This window comes from Neolamprologus multifasciatus, chromosome 10 (genome assembly GCF_963576455.1).
Source record: "Neolamprologus multifasciatus chromosome 10, fNeoMul1.2, whole genome shotgun sequence".
In the NCBI taxonomy this organism is placed as follows: Eukaryota; Metazoa; Chordata; class Actinopteri; order Cichliformes; family Cichlidae; genus Neolamprologus; species Neolamprologus multifasciatus.
The window spans coordinates 28,318,941-28,337,160 of record NC_140448.1 but is presented as its reverse complement, the minus strand read 5'-3'; the positions used below and the strand labels follow the sequence as shown (position 1 = coordinate 28,337,160).

Sequence of the window (18,220 nt, the reverse complement as noted above, 5' to 3'; positions counted from 1 at the left end):
ACACCTGAGAAAGGTGCGCTCAAGCCGGGTGACAAATTACACACCAAACTGGAGACTTCTTCGGACTTGGCTCTGTTTCAGACTCCCGGTAAGCGGCACCGACGATGCTCCGCTTAGGCTCTCGGTCTTAACATCACAAAGTAACTCGATTTTTAAAAAGTGTCAGCTTTCTTGAAATTTGTGCCCTTCTTTGTTTTGTTTTTTTAAATCAGCGGACGCGTGATGATTCCCGTCGCATCGCGCTGCGGTAGGTGAACTACTGGAAACGTGAGGGAGCTGGAGCTGGAGCGGGAGGGGAGGGTGGAAAGCGGGTCTTTGCGGCCAACTCAGACCTTTTCGGCTTGATTAGAGCTGCAATTTCACCTTCCACGGCTCAGAATGCATTCCCACCTTTTTCTCTCGGCTGTGGACGTTGAATAAAAGCAGAAGAAGTCGGTGTCAGCTGAGCCAGAACGGTGCGGATCCGTCGGATGCCTCTTTTTTGTTGTTTTCCTCCCCTCTCTACACTGTTTCCATGATTTGCGCAAGGAATTTCATGTTTGAATTTTTAATTGGAGAATGACTAACCTCACAGGGACACTCTGCTGCTCTTTCCCTGCCGTTTGTTGCTCAGACAAGTCTGATCCTTTTTGGAGAACGCGTGCAGCATCCCCGTGGTTCCAGCCAGGGCGCGCGTAACCTCTCCACTGATGTCCATTGATTTATAATATTTTTTTGTGGAGGGCCATTCATCGAGTGTCGCGCACAACACTGTTTTTTCCTTCCCTGCTGCCGGGGTTGGATCAGGATAGTTGGAACTTTTTGCTCTCTGATGTGGGGGAAACGCTCCGCGTTGCCTGGAGAAGACGCGGTTTTGCCGTGCCCTAGGTTCGCTGCTCGCAAAGACTCTGAGAAGACTGGCCAGTAACATTTCTGCTTCTGAAGACCTCCAATTTACATCGGACTCACTGCCGCTCAGACACTCGTGCAGTTGCATTTCTGTCTATTGCGCATTATCCAACTTAAGACCCTCGAAGAACTGCAACAGCGTCGTGTGGAGGCTAACACCTGCAGAGAGGTTTATTTACCCTCAATCGGCTACTGCAACAGCTGGGATTTAACATCCTCCTGCAGGGATTTCTACCATGTCAGGTGTACGGGATTTCAGATGGACTCTCTTCATCTGTGTGGCGGCGCTTTCATGTGGTGAGTACCCCTTCTACCTCCTCCCCCCTCCCCTCCTCTCTTGCCCCCCCCTTCAAAACACACACCCGCCAACAGGGTTCCAGGATCATAATCATGTTGCATAGAAAGCAATGGCCCTAAATTTCTGAAACATGCCACCGCAGAGGCAGTTGCTCTTGTAAATTATTATTATTATTTTTAAATGACTGACCCTCCCCACACACGCACCACTAAACACAAACAATCACTCCTGTTACACATTTCTGAAGAAATTCAACAGTGGCTTCACTCCTGGTCTGTTTTCCCCTCTTAGGTAACTCTTTTTTTTTTTTTCCAAAGGAGCATGGCAGGCACACCATCAAACCAGATACTTTAACTGGAATAAAAAAGCACTGCGGATGTAATTAACTCTCATAATCATCACAGTCACAAAAGCATAAAAAAGCCACACTTCAAACGCTATAGAGAGCTGAGAAAAAAGGCTAAAATACCCACTCCACATCAGGTTAGAGTTGCTCATGCTCGAGGACTCGCAACATATTGGAGAACTGATTTCATCTGCTGCTTGTGAACAAAGTCACGGTGTGTTACACAGCAGACACACATACAGTGTGTTCTACATGTGCTGATGAAATCTAAATCAAGCATCCTCAAAGATGATTTCCTGACATGTCCCAGTGATCTAGTTGGACTCCAAAACACTAATCCTCCTTTAATATCCAACTCTTTATTTTTTTTACTGATGCAGCAGCAGCAGGGGTGCAGGACTGTTTCCAGCAGTAAGCAAAGTGTGACATTGCAATGCGTGGATTAAGTGTGTTGCTGGGAGGCAACCCCAGGATGAGCAACTTGCAGTGCAGTTTGTTTATTCATTTGCAGGCACATTTAAAAGGTGCTTATATTTAGACCCAGATTAGGACTCTTCTGTTTTTCACCCCGGTAAGCCGAATGGAGACGGAGTGCAGTTTTCCTTCCACGTTCAGTGCGTAACCACCTCTTGCTTCCTTTCAGACATCTTGCACAGTATCTCCCCTCTCCTACTCATTTTCACCAAGTCTCGCCTCAGTTTCATTACCACACAAAAGAAACGCCTACGTGTGCACTAAAGCATATACTCTCCTTGATGGCTTCACCAAGGCTGTAAAGCCAGCGTGCTCTGTGCTGCAATAGCGTGCCTACACAAATCCCACTAACGCCTGTGGTCAGCGTTGCTTAGCGCAGGGGTGGGGAGGGCGCCCACCTTCCTGAACAATAAAGGCGCTGCTGTTGAAAGCAAGTGCAGGGACAGATTCGGCGCGTGGACGGCTGCCCCCTAAGGATGGTTTCAGAGTCTCTTGGCCTCGGAGACGTCAAGTCGCTCTCACACTTGCACACGGAAGCCTTCCTCCTGCGCTCATCCCGGCACTTTAAACCTCTCCCTCCTTGTCACTCTCATGCTAAATAAACAATTTTGTAAGACTACCTCAAGAGAAATGCAATAGACCTGCTGGATGAAGAGCTAAGCAGGCAAATCCCCAGGTGTGAAAAAGCAATATCATGGACTTTAAGATCGCTCTGGGGAAAATCCAGTGCTGTAATGAATCTATTATTTCTCATTCTTCTAACCTTGAATTTGTATTTTCATATATATTGGCTGGCACACAATGTTGTAAACACGCTAAAGATTATTTCCCCCCCTTTGCAGTTGATGGAATAAAGCCCTCACTAGGATATTTTTTTCATTCTTTCGTTTTGAGATGCCGTTGTGATTATTCAGTTGTTTTCCTTCACCGTACCCCCTCCTCAGGAAGGTCAGAGGTCATGTGCCGAGCGGCATTCCCAGAGCTGATAGGGATTAAGGTTTTTCAAGGACACTTGAGCTAGGCATGTTCACTGATAAGAGCTGTTCAAAAAAAGTTTTCTGGCTACTTCTTGTGAAATGGTATGCTCCGGTGAAATAATAGGGCATCAGAATTGAGGGCTAATCTAGGGCAGGGTGGTGTTTGAAGTGCTTTTGTAGGCATTGTTTCTCCAAGATTGACTTCTTTTTTTTATTAGTGGGTGGGCTATGGGGATGCGAGGATGACAATGTCAGTGCTTTTAGCTGTCAGCTTCTCTTTCTTTTAAGTCTGATCTGAAAGAGTCGTTATCCTCTGTCATTGTAGACAGATTAGCAATTGTGAAGCTCTTATTGCACTTCCAGTAAAGTCAGGAGGCTTCTTTCGGTAAATTGCAAAATGTAAAATTATCTTTTATGGAAGAAAGTAAAATTTGGCTTGGTGTGCAGGGAGAGGCTTTGCACATGGAGAAGAGAGGAAACGAACGCAACCATAACACAACTAAGCAAAAGTATTACGATAACACATACTGAGATAAAACCCAACAATCATATGACTCCCTATGAGCAAGCACTGTGGTGACAGTGGGAAGGAAAAACTCCCTTTTAACAGGAAGAAACTTCCAGGATGCTACATACAGGTTTAAGATTTGTTATGTTTAAAAAAACAAACAAGTTTGATACTTAACGCATTTAACTGATATAATATGAAACTCCGCCCACATAAATATGAAAAAACAGATTTCTAACATAGCAGTAAATCAGGGGGAACATTTATACAGTTTCTTTGGAGGCAACTGCTGATTATTTTCTTAACTGTTTAATTTTTGAAATCTAAAAAGCAATGTTGAGCAAATGTTTCTATTGATCCTCAAATTGACTTCTTCCTTCGCTGAAACAGAGCTGTGGCAGTGTGTTATACATTTAGCTGGTGTTTAGGCAGTTATCTACTATGTTAATTGATCGTGAGACCTGGATGTCTTACCACCTGGGCTGAACAGCTTTCTGGATGAAATCCAAAAAGACTGTGGTGAACTCTGATAAGTGGGTAGAATAGATGGGGACTAGCTGTTACATTAAACGTGCCACTGATTACTCGGGGCTACGTCTGCAGTCGGCAGCATAGCGTGGATGTGGGAGCACTGTTTGCCCAGTCATAGTTTGGATGTAGCTGGCAGCGTTCCCAGCACCAGCCCATCTCTGAGAGTAGACACTGGATAGAGAGCAGACAAAGCGGCAGTGTGACACACCAGCTCTCATGTTCCAGCCTAATTGATTTACATGTGTTGAAATGAAGCCTTTTTTTTTGCTTTGTTGCTGTGTTTGAAGAGGTTTCCTGTTTTCCAACCTTTTGTGTGGAAAAAAACGCAGACATACATGCAGGAGGTGCATATCCATAGCCATTAACACTCTGTGACTGCAAATGAGTCAGCGGCGCTGTTTAGTTATTCTGCTTTTGCTCCCATCAAGGTGATGTTGAATTGTTTGTGTACCTGTCACTTTTTACACCATAAAGCATATGGTTTATATATTTTTATTTATTTTTTTTTTAATGGCGTTTGCCGTCAGCATTAGATGATGGTAATGGTAAATCCATGTGGAGCATGGCACAGTTTAATACTTTTTTTCATTTCAGTGACAGTTGGGCTCAAGGCTAAAACCAATCTGTGCGCTCGGAACAGCAGGGCAACGAACAATAAGAGAAGCTGTTACTGGAAAGACGGCTCCTTGGTTTACTTGCAGTCTCGTTCCATAATTACTGTCGCAGGTTTTTGCAGGTGGGCATGTCATTCAGTTAAAATGGATTTTTCTGCATTTAATTGTTGGAACAAGCCAAAACTGGATTTCTCTGAATTGTAAACGGATTAAAAAACAAAAAGAAAACAAAATCTTCGAAACCCAGCTATGCCTGAATCCCTTCGATTTTTTTTGAGCTGTGTTTCGGAGGCGTTGTGGAGTGTGCAGTGGCTGTTGTGAATTCTAAGGACGTTGTCCTCTATCAGCAGTGAAATGGACCTTTTCTGAAGGACTGGCTCTCCCAGATGTAGTGGGATGTGCAAGACCTTTACCAAAGGCTTCAGGGTTTGTGGGCACTTCCTGCAGGGGGAAAAAGTAGAGTATTTGTATGCTATACATTAACCCAATTGTGTCAGACCTTCTTTGAACTTTTAAATGGTTGAATCTGGTGAACGTACTTGTTTCTTTTGCTAAGGGTAAATTCCTCAATTTTTATTTTTATTTTTTTGTGTTCAGTTTTCCCTCGAGTCCATTTTCTATCTGCAAGAAGCCAAGTTTTCTGACAGTGAATAGCATACATGCATCATATACACACTGCACATATAAAACATGGTTTATGATAACATATTTGTGTCCAGGTATTTGCTCACGTAAAGGGGGTATGCAACCAGCACAAATATGCTAGCATGCAGCTTTCCAACAGCACATAGAGAGAGAGAGAGAGAGTGTGTGTGTGATGTTAATGAACAAAGAAATACAGCTTTAGAAGCCCAGACAGTCGCTCCAGTGGACACTATATATAATATTTGGCTCTTTAGCCTTTATTGAGACAGGATTGTATGAAGAAGACCAGAAAACACTGCAAACATACTCGACATGGATTCAAACCAAGACCTCTACAACAGTTTTATCTATATAGGTCACCTACTCAACCCAGTGAGCTAAACCAGCCCCCCTTTTCTGTTTTCATAACTCTTTCACTTAAGCTCTGTGTGCATCATGACTAGGGATGGGTACCGGTATCCGGCGCCATGATGGCACCGGTTCTGACATAAACGGTAGTAACCAGACTGAAAAGCAGCGCACATTTCGGTGGTTTTTTTCCCCCCTGAGATGTGATACACTTTGGATTCCAGACAATCATTTTACCTTTGCAAGCGTAGTAGGCAGGCCCAGGTACGTACGTTCCTTTAGAGCAGAGCTACAGATTAAAAATGCCCAAGGCGAAGCGGTCAAAAGTTCACAGCAAAATATGCAAACTCAGCAGCCTGCAACAAGTGCTTTAAGCTGATACTGTGATGCTGTCAAAGGAGGTAACACCTCGAATCTGATGAAACACCTGGCGATGCATAGCGTTTTTTTTTTAAAAGCCGAGAAATGCACCGTATTTGATAGCTTGCTGCGAGACATCACACCGTGCACATCTACTGCGGGTGTGGTGCCTGTTTTCGGACCGGAGTTAGCAACATCCCCCAAAAACCCGAAGAGAGTCCTGGCCCCTAGCCCTGCCAGTGTAGCAGAAATGATGACGTAGCTTAATGTTGTACGTGTGTAATTTACGTTGAGTAGGCTAACCACGTTAGTAAATTAATGCATGTAAGGTGAACTAGCAAACACCGTCGTAGTTACATGTAGCTGTCTTCTTGTTTGATGGCAGATACTCCCTTCACCCTGGCCAAAAAGGCTAAAATGACCAAAGAAAAAGTGGAAAACAGCTAAACACGAGAGGTTTTTGGATAAAGTTTGTGTTTTGTTTTTTCCCCCCATTGATTAAGCACTGCTTCCAGGAAAGAGTGATACCATAAATCCCCTATAGCTGCAGAAAAGGCTAACATTGTTATCTTTTTACAAAAAAAACAGCTAAACATGAGAGGTTTTTGGACAAAGTTTGTGTCCAAAAAAGCACCGGCACCGTTTCAAAAGTACCGGTTTGGTACTGGTATCGGATAAAACCTAAACGATACCCATCCCTAATCATGACCTCTCTCCACAATTGGTTGATGGACCAACAGCAGCACAAGCAAGAGTAGCCCAGACTGATTGTTTGGGACACTGCCCCGCGGTGACGGTAAACAGCTGCAACACTGGAGAGCTGCGCGTAGGACCACTGACGGACCATGTCGGAGCCTTGAGAAAGCGACCCTACTGCTCACTTGATCTCTAACCTCAGTAAGCACTTTCCTAATGAGTTTATGGCCTCAGTTGTTAGGTTCAAGTTTTAGTTATTACAGCCTGACCTCTGTTTTGTAACATCTGGGTATGCTTTAGGGTGCGACTACTTTGCGATTACCAAGGCACTGTTGGATGAGCACCCAGCGTCCTAAGTTTCTTCGTCAAATCCACCTCTCATGCTTGAGAACAATGATTGATGACGTGCTAAGTACATCCAGCCTTTTTAAACCATCTGTATCAATGGTTGTTTGTCCTTGAACATTTTTTTTTTTTTGCATATCTTTGCAGACATTTGGATACAAAACTTTCCCCCGCTTACTTAAATCTCACAGCATCCAGAGTCCAAAAAAATCCTTCTGTCTGAAATAGTTTGTGTATCGTGAGACAACGTTAACTGTTTTCCAATCCATAAATGCCCATCTGTTTTTTCTTTATTAAGCATTGCTGTGTGAAAGATGTTTTCTTTTTCTTGATTCCATTTGAAAAAAATAAAAAATAATTACAGGGATATTTCTGTCAGAAATCATCCACCACCTGCTTGGCTTGATGCATGATTCGAGTCCAACGAGGACGTATAGAATAATTGGACCGCACGAGGCAGTTATTCATTCATCAGTGTCAGCTGATCACTGTCGGATTGTGTTCACGTGTAGATACAGATCAGGTAGCACTCCAGTGCTTTTATTTTTCCAGAAATTCTCAACTTTGCACCAGACAAAGGCCACATAAAATTTATCCATGACATTTACTCAGTGTCTTTGTAACCGCAAGCAATTTAATATTTCCCTGCAGGACAGCTGGGGATACGAGCACTTGCATGAACATCTTCCGGCTCTCTTTTTCTACTCAGCAGGGAAGCAATCAGTCTTCTGCATTAGGCGATCACATGTTTGGTCTGAAACGAGTTCTCGTGCACGGCGCCTCGTGCGCATCTCCACGATTCTGCAGCGCCGTTGATTTAAAATGGCTCGCTTTGCTTCCCGTGGTATTGTGAGTCACGCTTGGCAAAATGTTACCACCTAGATTTTTACATTTCCTTGCAGAAATGGATCGAGATGCACAGCGATAGATCTTGTCACCGCTAAGGAGGAATGGCCACTTCTCGGACACCCTCTGGGAAAGACGTTAGCCCTGCCGCCAGCTGGGCTTTACTTAACACCTTTATCCGGTTTTATTGTCTAGATATGATGGCACCCACTGTGACATGCTCCTTCTGTGGCGTTACAGGGGTATAATCATTTTCCTCTAATTCTGGTCGTCTTGACACGGCAATATAGCTCACATTTAATAAGTCGTGTCCCCTGACACGGTGAAAGAGAATGAGCTTTCTGAATGAAGAAAAGGTTACACTGAAAGTGGCCCCTTTAATTTCTCTAAGAGGACTACATGGAATACAGAAATGGTAAGTCGCATCATGTCCACGTGTGGCACATGACATATGTTCACAAGAGAGGGTCAGACCTCCCCCTGTTGTACAGAGTGTTTGATGCCTTGCAGCCAGGATTGTACAACCTCACACTCCTAACACTCCTCATAGTTCTCCGTATGAGGCTGCCAGCTTTTGTTTACTGGGAAACTGATGATCAGTCACACTTATAAGGCAGCAGTCATCAAATTAGCTTGCCTTAGATTACCTTATCAAGCAGAAACCCTGAGTTTTTTTTTTTTTCTTACTTTGTTTTAGGTTAAGTCAATGGTGCTGTATTGGTGAGTGTTAAATGAATGGAGTTGCACAACCGACACAAAAGTATTACACTGTATTATCACAGTTTACGAGCTGAATTTTGACCGCTTTTGCGTCTGCGTGCAGTTTTCCCAAACAGGCGATTATTGTTATCGACCAACTCGGTTCTATTTCGAGGTAAACTAGTCTAAATAATTGCACTAAAGTATCATTTTGATGCTCTGATCGCCTGACTGCTGGTGTGTCTTAGCCTGTAGGAGACTGTTGTGGTGATTCAGTTTTCTCAGATCCCAGCAGCGCTCCCCTAGAAACCAAAGGGAAAAAATGCAATCAGAAAAAAGGTCCTTCCTCCCTCGTGCAGCTGAACCAAACAGAGGAGAGACGGGTGAAGATATTTGAGTTGAACTCACTGGCTGACTTGAAGTGTGACAAAAGTATTTTTCATCCACCTGAAATTAGAGGGGAGACTGACTCTGCTCTGTTGTTTCTTTGAGCACTCACACAGATAAGTACCAAAAATGTAACAACTCTTGGGTAGTTTGCAGGTAGGGTTGAATGTAAAAGGGTAAATATGAACAGGTAATAATGGCGATTGATATAACGGGTAATATTCTACAAGCATTGTTGGACACAAATGTGTATCTTGTGTCACATTAAAATGGCAGATAGTTAAACAAAGTCAAAAAAAAACATCCGGTGTGGGAGTATTGGCGGCCTGCTTTGCATATCAGCAGTTTGTCTCCGTGGACTCGGTGTGAACCATTCGTGTGCAGTCAGTGCAGCGGGAGAAATATGACCAGATTTTCAGCTTTCAGCACATCTTGCACTATCTGCTCTCTTCCCCACACTGATTTCCCAGTGCTACAAATCTGCTAAAGGACTCAGAGATGAACGCTCCAGTCTGGCAACCAACCTCAGCTTCCTCCTCTGCAACCAGCCAACGCTTAATTCGTTCTCTGCACCATATTGTTTTCAGCTGTGGGATTGCTTTTCCTGCTGCAGTTGATCCACGCTGACTTGACTGGGGTTCTTAAGTTCACCCTGGTTTCTCGTTGTCATTAAGGCAGAAGGGAAAAGCGTGTTTAAATACGTTCCTGTAGATTGGTCTCGTTGTTTGACTTTGACAATTATCTCTCTGGAGAAAGTTGGTAAAATTGTCTAATGTCTTGTTAGATGATGTCCAATAAGACAGAGCAAATACAAGCCACAGACAGCTTCTCTCGTCTCTTACTGGTAATTATACACAGGACGTGTAGCGGCAGCGTTGTCCTTTAGAAGCAGACGTTGTCAAAGTGACATGTTCTGCAAACAAAATCCTTAAACCGTCACTTTCATTAGCAAAAAGCGAAATTTTGCTGCGATGCATTTTTTAATTTCAGGTTGACTGAACTAATTTCAAGTTTGAATATGACCATACCAACTTTTATTTGAGTTAGCCTACTTTTCCTTTTTAAAAATACCATCACTGCAGCATTAGTTATGCTTAAAAGTAGACTGTTGTGACAGTGATTAGGCAATTAATATACTGCACCCTTGGGTCCATAATTATATGGACAGCGACACTTGTGTAGTTTTGCTTCTGTGTTCCATCACAGTGGATTTCAAACCAAACAACCGAATTGTGATTGAAGTGCAAACTCTCATGTTTAATTCAAAGGGTTTAAATAAAATATTGCATTAACTGTTTGGTAATTAAACTGTTTTTCAAATTATACATAGTCTGCCATTTTTTTTTTCCCCCTGAGGTTGAAGTCATTGAACAATGTAGCATAATTTAAAAAGGATTGCTTTTTAATATTTAGGTGAAAATTCTTTGCAGCCAGTGACCGCCTGAATCCTAGATCGTCATTAAAATGCCGTTTCCGCCCTTCAAAAGCACTGCTAGGCCTTTCCTGCAGCCGCCTTCAGTTGCTTCTTGTTTTGAGGTCTTTGTGTATTCAGTAAAAGAAAAATGCACTCTACTGACTGACTTGAATTCCTTTTCTTTGCCATGAGAGACTCCTGGATTGTTGTTGTGATGCGCTTTGGGTTATTGTCCATATTGTCAGTTTTGCAGCATTTGGCTCATTCATAAAACTGAATATATTTCCTAAATGGTTAAATCAATGCTTAGTCTGAACTATAAAAAGGTTTATGTAAAAATGTCTTGGGCTTGAACATGTTTTAATGTTTTTATAATCGGATATTATGCACCGCAGCTTTATCAGCACTGATTTCATCTGTCGGTAGTAGCAGCTACACCCCGACCAGGCTGGATGTGAAGCGTCCTCTCTTAAAAAGACAGAAAAATATCATCATGATGGGATTCATCACGTTTATTGCTCAGGACGCGAGGGCAGTTACTCTTCTTCCTCCACAGTTCTGGCACCACGAGCTGATCTAGTATTGTTTTCTGCAATTGCATGAATAGATTAGCTGCACGCTGGTCGTCTCGCGTCATTTCAGAATAGCATAACAAGTTTAAGATGATGTAATGTGTTGCAAATACTATATTTTCCCTATTTATAATTGAGGCGGCGTGCTCGGTTCACTCCACGCACGTCATTGTCAGAGATATGTATCCATGTGTGTGGACAGTGAAAGTTGCACTAAATCAAAATTGATGTTTCTGTTATTTTTTTGATGCATGTATTACCTGCCTCAGGATGTCAGCTGTAGCTGTCAGATCCTGTTGTTCATCTCCTGAACATGACAGGGAGCCATCACTCCCCCCCCCCCCCCCCCCCCCCTCTGTCTCCTTTGTCTGATGAACTGGTTCCTTTTCTTTCTGTTTTGTTGCAGTTTACTTGTGTAAAGACTATTTCTCTGAATTAACTTCCAAAGACAGTCCGGGGTTGTGTTTGGCCATGATTTCTAATTTTGCTAAAGTGCTGCCATTCCTTTGAATGAAGCAGCTTGTTTATCCCGGGGCTGGAGCAGAGTTCATATATCTGTTGCATTCACATCAATTAAAATTGGAGAATTTATCTGCTTTTAAACTCTCGGTCTTATTTAGGAACGAAGTAATGTAAACGAGTCAAAAGTCATGAATATGATTAAATGATTACGCCGCCGTGTTGCCTTTTGTGCGTGTCGTCGTGTTCAATATGTAAGTCAGAGACAAATCAATTTGCTGTCAAGGACTTTTGAGGTTAGCGTGTGGTGATATGTTGAAAATGTAGTTCAAATCATAGTCATATTGATCTAACAGAGGAAAATAAATGCTTTACAAAATAGGCCACCATAACACTGACAGCACTGGATTTGCCTGACTTCAGTGATCACGCTGTGTACGAGTCTCCAGACAAAAAGTGGCCTCTGTTTGTTTGTTTGCTTTTTTTATTGTGTGTGACAGTTGGATATTCACAAAGCATTCAAATCCAGAAAGAAAACAACACTAAACAATGACAAAGTGCATTCTTTTTATTTGTGTGTATCCGCCTCTTATCAACAAGACACATCCACAGTTAGAGGAATTCGTTATACTTGTAACTGGAAGGTTAATTACTATCATTCACTAAGTTTCATGCACATTACACACTCACTCTCAATAATAGTTTTTTTTCTCCCTTCACGTCGATGAAATGAGACGTCTACTTTGAGCCGCGAACCCCATGAAATCCCATTCAGCTCTATGTAAATATGGCAGGACTCATAAAGACTGAAGCACTCTCAGAGAAACCCTTCTCGGCGTCTTCCACTCCCGAAGAAAATGTCGCCCAAGGGTAGGAAGTCTTTGCTCAGTCACTGTTGATATTTTTGGAAGCGATACCGATTCCACATTTCACGAAAACAGACTGAATCCCATCTATGCTCGTATAGATCTGTCTTAAATAAGTTCTAAGCTGATTTATTTATATACATTTTATTTCCTTCTCTGCCAGAACAGAATTGGGTGCTGGCAAGATTGCAAAATGACATTGGTACAGTTATTCTGCTCTAACTGAATTAAAGATTTTGGCCTGACTCGACGTTGGACCATACTTTTTTTTTTTTTACACCGTGTTTGCTGTGGTCTATGAAAACATCTTTTTTTTATCCTGCCTTGGAGCTACCGCCATATTGAGCCATGTCCAGAGCAATCAATTCTTTTATTAGGTTACATAGGCACTGTGAGAGAAAAGGAATCCCTGGCTGTTATAATAGCCTCTGTATGCTATATTAGGTCCAAAAGACATTTTAGTAATTTCACTATAAGCCTATAAAATGGGATTTAATCCACACAAAGAATAGAGGCTGCAAGCTCTGTCATGCTTTTGCTTTTTGCCGGACTCCTGTTAGGTTAACTTTTCCCCACAAAGGCTCGAATTTTGATCAGACGTTTTTAGTAAACATTTCTCACTTGCTGTCTTTGATGAATAAAAAATAACGTGTAGCACTTAAACCTGTCCTTAAGCAGATATGTTAAAATACTAATGCCGTTCTCCCCACTGCCCGTCAACTTTTTACATCTTCCACGCTTACAAATTCTGCTTCAGGAACCACTTTGGTGAATTTGAATCATATATATCCACTTGGCTGTTGACCTGATGAAAATGAAGTTGACAATGTCAATGCAAAATGCATATGGTTCTCCTGACTGATTGAGCAATGTGACTCAGGAGCACATGCATCAGAACAAGCTGTGCAGCCCTCATCGCATTATCCCGTTCTTCTTCTCATGATGTGCATTAAGAACCTGTCCAATTAGCTCAAGTTTAATCTTTTATTTCTCAAAGCGAGGTATTAGAGAGAGGTCTCGGGGGGGCACTTAGCAAAAATGAGAAATTGATTGATTTTTGCTTTCAGTTAATTTGCTAGCAGAGATAGCAATTAAGGAATATGCGAAAATATTGTGCCAATCTACCGAATATTGTAATGGAAGGGAGCCATGCGAGCACCATGTGTGCAATTGTGTGTAGAGTCTTCAAAACAGCTGCGCGCCTCGCAAAACATCGCAATGTTACATTTTATCCTTAGTGTTTGTGTTGTGTTGCATCACAAATGCACGGTAACTTCTATGGTGGCGTCAATGCGTTTATTTAAGATTCATCTTCTTGCATCATTTTTTTAAAGTCTAACATGTGCTAACGCCGTGCTACAACGGTTAGCTGAGAAGAGAAGGGGCCAGCGAGGCTTTTCTCTTTTATGTATCTGCAAGTGATGCAGCTTTTTTGATTGAGGGAAAGAAATAATCCATTGTGGCATCACACAAACTTTTTTCCTGACAACAGTGATTAAGATTATATAATAAGCCAAATGACTGTATTATAATTTTCTGTGTGACTGCTATACAAATGTTGTGTATCATGTTCACAGGTTGAAGGAAATAAAACACAAGGCTTGTTCATCCAATTTTAAGGCTCACAGTTTAATGCAAGACTAAAGTGCAAGCCTTGTATTAATGTAAGCGTGCATGTGGCTCTAGTCTGAAGTGCTTTGAGTGTTTCATAAGATTTGGAAAAAGTGCTATATAAAATGGCAATCTATAGATCTTCTCCCCCTCTTCCTCCCACTCATGACTGCAAAGTCTGTCCAAAAAGTAAAGGTTAATACATTTTTAAAGACAGAGCAGCAGTTTTTGGTTTGAAAGAATTTTAAACATCAGTTCAAACTCTAAACACAAGAACAAGTGAGTCATTCGACGTCAGCACCGTGCCAAACCAGTTTAAGCTGGTAAGCTGGAGACGGATGAGTAGGCTGAGTTATTGCATGGTGGTCTGTGTCATTCATGTTTATTTTGATGTTCTCTTAGTGTGGCTCAATCATCCTATGTATATAGCACCAGTTCACAACAAAGGCCATCTAAAAGTACTTTCTATTGAATCACGAGGAGCCTACAGTATTAGACAGAACCACAATCCCCCGAGGAGCAAGCACTTTGCATGGGTGAAGGAGAAGATCCTTCTTACAGGAAGAGGATTCCTGAAAAACCAGGCTCAGTGAGGCGCAGCCATCTATCATGGGGGAAAGAGATGATGGCAAAGAATAGCATGGAGGGACCAGGGATAACAAACGGGACAAATCGGAATGTGTAAAGAGAGAGAATAGACATAGGTTAATAATGTGCGCAGGGAGTGAGAAGAGAAGTCCTCGGTGCATCATGGGAAGTCCCTCTGCTGTCTGAGAGTATGGCTGCATAACTGGGTTGGTTCAGGATCACCTGATCCTGTCCGAACTTTATAATAAAAAAAAGTTTTAAGCCTAATCTCAAAAGTGGAGGTGTCTGTCTCTTGAACCCAAACTGGGAGCTGGTTGTACAGAGATCCATCTTCTGTTGTACTTTTAGAAACTCTGGGAAGTCTGAGGGTGACGTGCTCTATTGTTGGAATATGGTACTATAAGGTATTTACAATATGGTCAGACCTGATGAAACAACGTTGTCTTATTATTCTTCCTTACATTTAGGGAGGGAACTACTAGAATCATCACCATGATAAATTTAATTCAGTCATTGGATCTTTGGGGATCCTCTCTGATGTTGTATAAACACATCATGGCCTGAAGTAAACATTGTATTGTATTGTATTGTATTGTATCTTTATTTATTTCAGACATATACAGAAAAAAAAACAATATATACACATACGTGTGTGTGTGTGTGTGTGTGTGTGTGTGTGTGTGTGTGTATATATATGTAAATACACACACGTATGTGCTCAGATAAAACAAAAAAAGAAAATAAACAAAATAAAACAGTCTAAATGACATGAAATGACAATTATTAGGTCTGAAATGCAGTAGGAAGAAGTATAACATGCTTATTAATCCCCCCAACATTGTTGTGAGTTTCTGTGATATAAATAAGACGATTGAATTAGCCTTGAACTCTGCCAATTTATTCATCTTGTTGACGGACTTTATTGAGCGGTTAACAGTCCTTTGGGTGAACTCGTGGATGAAGAACACTTATACCACCAGGTGAAGTCGGAAGTGTCTTTGGGGAAAAAAAGAAACTCCAGTGGGTGAGGTGGTGTTGTTTTGTTATTTTTGTTTGTTTTTTTTCCTTCCAAATATAGGAAGCTTAAAATCTCAGCTGCTGTCCACATAATCACCGAGTCATTGGCATTGATTAAAGCCCCACCAAGCTCACAGATAATACTTGTTTTGTGCCTCTGGGGCAGGGAAATGATATATCCCCTTTGAATATCAGAACACAGAGGTCTGTTTGGTTTGTAATTAATTAGAAAAAGACAAGTGGGGGAAAAAAACACAAATATATAATGTGATGAGGGTAAATTACTCTGGCAAACTAAAAAAAAACAAACAAAAAAACTCATTTTCTAAAAAGGATTGGAATGAGGTTGAGTCAGCTCACTGCACTCCCAACCCAGTGTGTGCTTGGCTTTGGATAAGGTGGCGGCTGAAAAGGTTCAATTTAGCACTGCATTAGATGTAAGCGTTTAAGAGTGCCAGTGTTTGTTTTTCACATTAAATTACTCAGTGAGGCACGTGTAATTTTCTCACAGTGGGGGGAAACTGATTGGTAAATCCAGAGAAAATTGGAGTAAGAATAATAAAGTTCCAAATTCTTTGTATCTGCTGTCAGTGATCACACAGCTTTTGAGTGCCAACCTTAAAGAGGCTTAGAATAATGAATTAGTCATAGAGATCTCTGAGGATGTGAGGGAGGAGAGCTTGGCCTAAATGCACAAGTCTATCAGTGGCAGATAACGGCGCACACAATTAAAAGTTTTACATAGACTTCATTACTCTAATTTTGAAATACTTGAAATCCGTTTTATTGCATAGCGAGGCGTTGCTTTGCATCACACTGATGTGGAGAAAAAAAACATTATAAAAACCCATTATAGGCATGTAGAGCAGTTTTTAATGGCCTAAGTTAAAGCCGTGTAATGATTTTATCTACTTGTGCCTGTGTTTATTTGCATATTCATTTCTTCATTTGTGAAGAAAAACAGGCAATTGCTTACCATCCTGTAATTAGTTGGAAAGTTAAGGTTCATCTGCATTCCCTGGGCAGGTGGTACAAAGACTGACTACATTAGCTGAGCAGAGAGGCAAAGATGAGCCAGTACTGGCTGGTTGAGAAGTCTGTGCTGTTTTACTTATATAGCCAACCATTATCATGTTAGGCCAACACTGGCCTCCTGCCTGTGAACACAGAATATGTTGGCCCAGTATATAAATGGTTGGCTGGCTCTGAATAGTCTTTTAATTAAAAGTTTGTCTTGGTTACTGGTTACTGTTTACCTGAATCCAAGCACCCAACAGGCTTACTGAAGTAAATGCTACCACGCCCTGGATACTACCTTTTCCTGTGGCTCTTATAGACAACCTTTTTGTGCCACAGACCGGTTTATGTTCGACAATATTTCCACAGACTGGCCTTTAAGGTGTCGAGGATAAATACAACAAAATAAAACCAGTACCGGTACCAAAAAAAAAGATTGTTTTCATAATACACAGGAAAAGACCCAGGGAAATGGTTAACGATAAAAACTGATTTAAAACCCTGAAAACCATAAATTTCACACCAGAGGCTCAACTCTCACGGACCGATACCAAACTACTCCTGGGAGTTGGGGACCTCTGGAATAGGATGTGCTTTTTGTGAGGTCTCCCCCCACACACAAGCCAGGATAGGTCTATGCTTTAGTGCTGTCACAGTACTAGACTAAAATATTCCAATAACATTTTCAGTACCATGGAGTGGGAGCAAGTCTCTAAGTCACCACCTCAGTTTGAACTTCGGATGCCTTGAGCATGTCTAAATGCAGTGAATTTCTTTCTTTTGATTAGATAGTTGCATCATAATCAGCTGAACAGGTCGGGGTACTTAATGAAGTGGCTGGTGGATATGAAGCTTTTATAGGTAGAACATAAAAGCTTTTTAAGGAATAGATATATTTACAGGTCCTCAAGTCCTGTGCTTGCCAACTTTGTTCATTAATAGCACGTCTAAGTGCAACAGAGTGAACATTTCACTTTCTTGTGCAATTATTTAAACTGTGTGTTTGACTAGAAAAAAAAGAGCCACACGGACATGAGGGTTTATTTTAATTCCAACCACGTTCTGGCATTTTCCACTTTCTGAAAGTGTTTGTGTCATGCTACGGCTTTTCTCATATTAATTTAGAATTAAATTTCAACACCATCTTTGCTAGAGAAGCCGTGTAATTTACGACCTTAACTTGTAAAATGCCTTGTAATCGGATAAGCCAGTTACGGACTATAGGATAACCTATACAGAGATCATATGGTTATTATGTTTAACAGACTTTCTGGTAATTGGACTCCCTCTTAATTTCACTAATCATGTTCTTATCATAGTACAGAGTTAAAGTAGAGCTTCATGAAATCAAACACTTCTGCATTACCATGATCTGTGGTTGCTTCAATTCTTTCCATTTCATCCATAAAAAATCCCTCCAAGGTGGCTTATTTTATTTTTCTAAGCAGTCCAGTAAACCATCACTCCTCCTCTGGTTCACAGGCAGGACCCATTCATTATAATCAGTGTGTTTCTTATTAACCCAATCATCTGTCCCTGCAGCTGCCTCCAGATGCTAAAATCAATCCACCTCCAGAATCGCTGTGATGATTGCCAAACTGCCGGGCTATGTTGCTGACCGATTAGGGGGTTCATTCCACTAATTAGGCATTAAACCCAGCTGTCCAGAGCAAAAACCTTATCTTCTGTTTTTATTCATTTCTTCTTTAATGCA

The 18,220-nt window shown here is 41.6% G+C and overlaps 1 protein-coding gene across 1 annotated transcript in view; it reads left to right on the top strand.

The window, feature by feature from the left end:
* tmem132e (transmembrane protein 132E) overlaps positions 1-18,220 on the top strand; it is a 483,984-nt gene that overhangs the window by 9,660 nt on the left and 456,104 nt on the right. The window contains exon 2 of the mRNA XM_085173740.1: positions 1-1,185. This exon is cut by the window's left edge and continues 163 nt beyond it. Within this exon, the coding sequence (XP_085029866.1) occupies positions 1,125-1,185 (61 nt within the window). The 5' untranslated portion in view covers positions 1-1,124. The remainder of the gene's footprint in view (positions 1,186-18,220) is intronic.